This window comes from Colobus angolensis, unplaced genomic scaffold (genome assembly GCF_000951035.1).
Source record: "Colobus angolensis palliatus isolate OR3802 unplaced genomic scaffold, Cang.pa_1.0 Scaffold413, whole genome shotgun sequence".
NCBI lineage: Eukaryota > Metazoa > Chordata > Mammalia > Primates > Cercopithecidae > Colobus > Colobus angolensis.
The window spans coordinates 1809809-1810975 of record NW_012117522.1 but is presented as its reverse complement, the minus strand read 5'-3'; the positions used below and the strand labels follow the sequence as shown (position 1 = coordinate 1810975).

At 47.6% G+C, this 1167-nt stretch overlaps 1 protein-coding gene across 1 annotated transcript in view; it reads right to left on the bottom strand.

Moving 5' to 3' along the window:
• LOC105521955 (intraflagellar transport protein 172 homolog) overlaps positions 1–1167 on the bottom strand; it is a 65677-nt gene that overhangs the window by 9023 nt on the left and 55487 nt on the right. The window contains exons 23-24 of the mRNA XM_011956330.1: positions 315–413; positions 8–117 (exon numbers count right to left, since the gene is read on the bottom strand). Of these exons, the coding sequence (XP_011811720.1) occupies positions 8–117; positions 315–413 (209 nt within the window). The remainder of the gene's footprint in view (positions 1–7; positions 118–314; positions 414–1167) is intronic.

The following is a 1167-nucleotide window of genomic DNA, read 5'->3' as shown; positions in this document are numbered from 1 at the left end:
AGCTTACCTGGGATCTAACTCCTTAGCTACACGCTTAGCCTTGTTCCACTCCTCACCCTCGATGAAAGCATCGATTGCTTCCTTGACAAGGTCCAGATTCAGATACAGCTCTGCAGCCTGCACAACGGGAAATCAGCATGGAGACTTTCTCCTCGCTCCTAGTCTTCCCGCTGTGAGCTCTCCCATCTGTTTCCCCAGGACTGCAAGCCTTGCCCACCAGGAGGCCCACTTCATACACCTTCCTGGGTGTAGATGTCACCCTTGCACCCATCTCTGTGAAATCTATTTCTGTTCCATCCCAGCACCCTGCTTACTGCACTGTGCTTTCCAATTCCAATCAGCTGGGGTCCTACAGCCAGAACGACCTCCATATTACGTTGGGGAGGCAGAAACTTGATGGAGAGTTCGGCTGCCTGAGTGGTTGAAGAGAAGATGGAAATGGGTAGGAGAGACAAATACCGCTGAGTCCTCAGCCTGATCCATTTCATACATTTTTCTCCTCCAGATGCCAACTTTTTCTCTTACTCTCTCCTTCAACCTGGTACCCTCCTGGGCAGAGCCTGGCCCACGGTCCATTAAATCCTTTAATTAGCCATCAGTGGACCTATCTCTCCTCTCAGTTCATTAACTCTTTCAGACACTTCCTGTGCTGCCTGAGGTCACTGCATTTGAACCTTCTACCTTTGACAAAATCATTTTCAAGGTCTTTGTCGTAAGTAAAATCTTCGTAGCAGAGTACAGAGAAAGGACTCCTAAAATGAGGAGTCCAGGGCATTCTGTAACTATTTGTGTTGGGCTTTTATGAGCTTTGGTTTCTTCATTCGTACACACTGGATTTTGAAGACTTACTATAAAAAAAGAATGGAAAACATCTAAATAACGTGTGTGAGTACATGTTGAAATGGTAGTATTTTATTTAATTTTTTTGAGACAGAGTCTTGCTATGTCGCCTAGGCTGGAGTGAAGTGGCACAATCTCAGCTCACTGCAACCTCTGCCTCCCAGGTTCAAGCAATTCTCTTGCCTCAGCCTCCTGAGTAGCTCGGATTACAGGCCCCCCACCCGCCCCCATGCCCAGCTAAGTTTTGTATTTTTGGTAGAGACGGGGTTTCACCATGTTGGCCAGGCTGGTCTCAAACTCCTGACCTCAAGTGATCTGCCTGCCTTG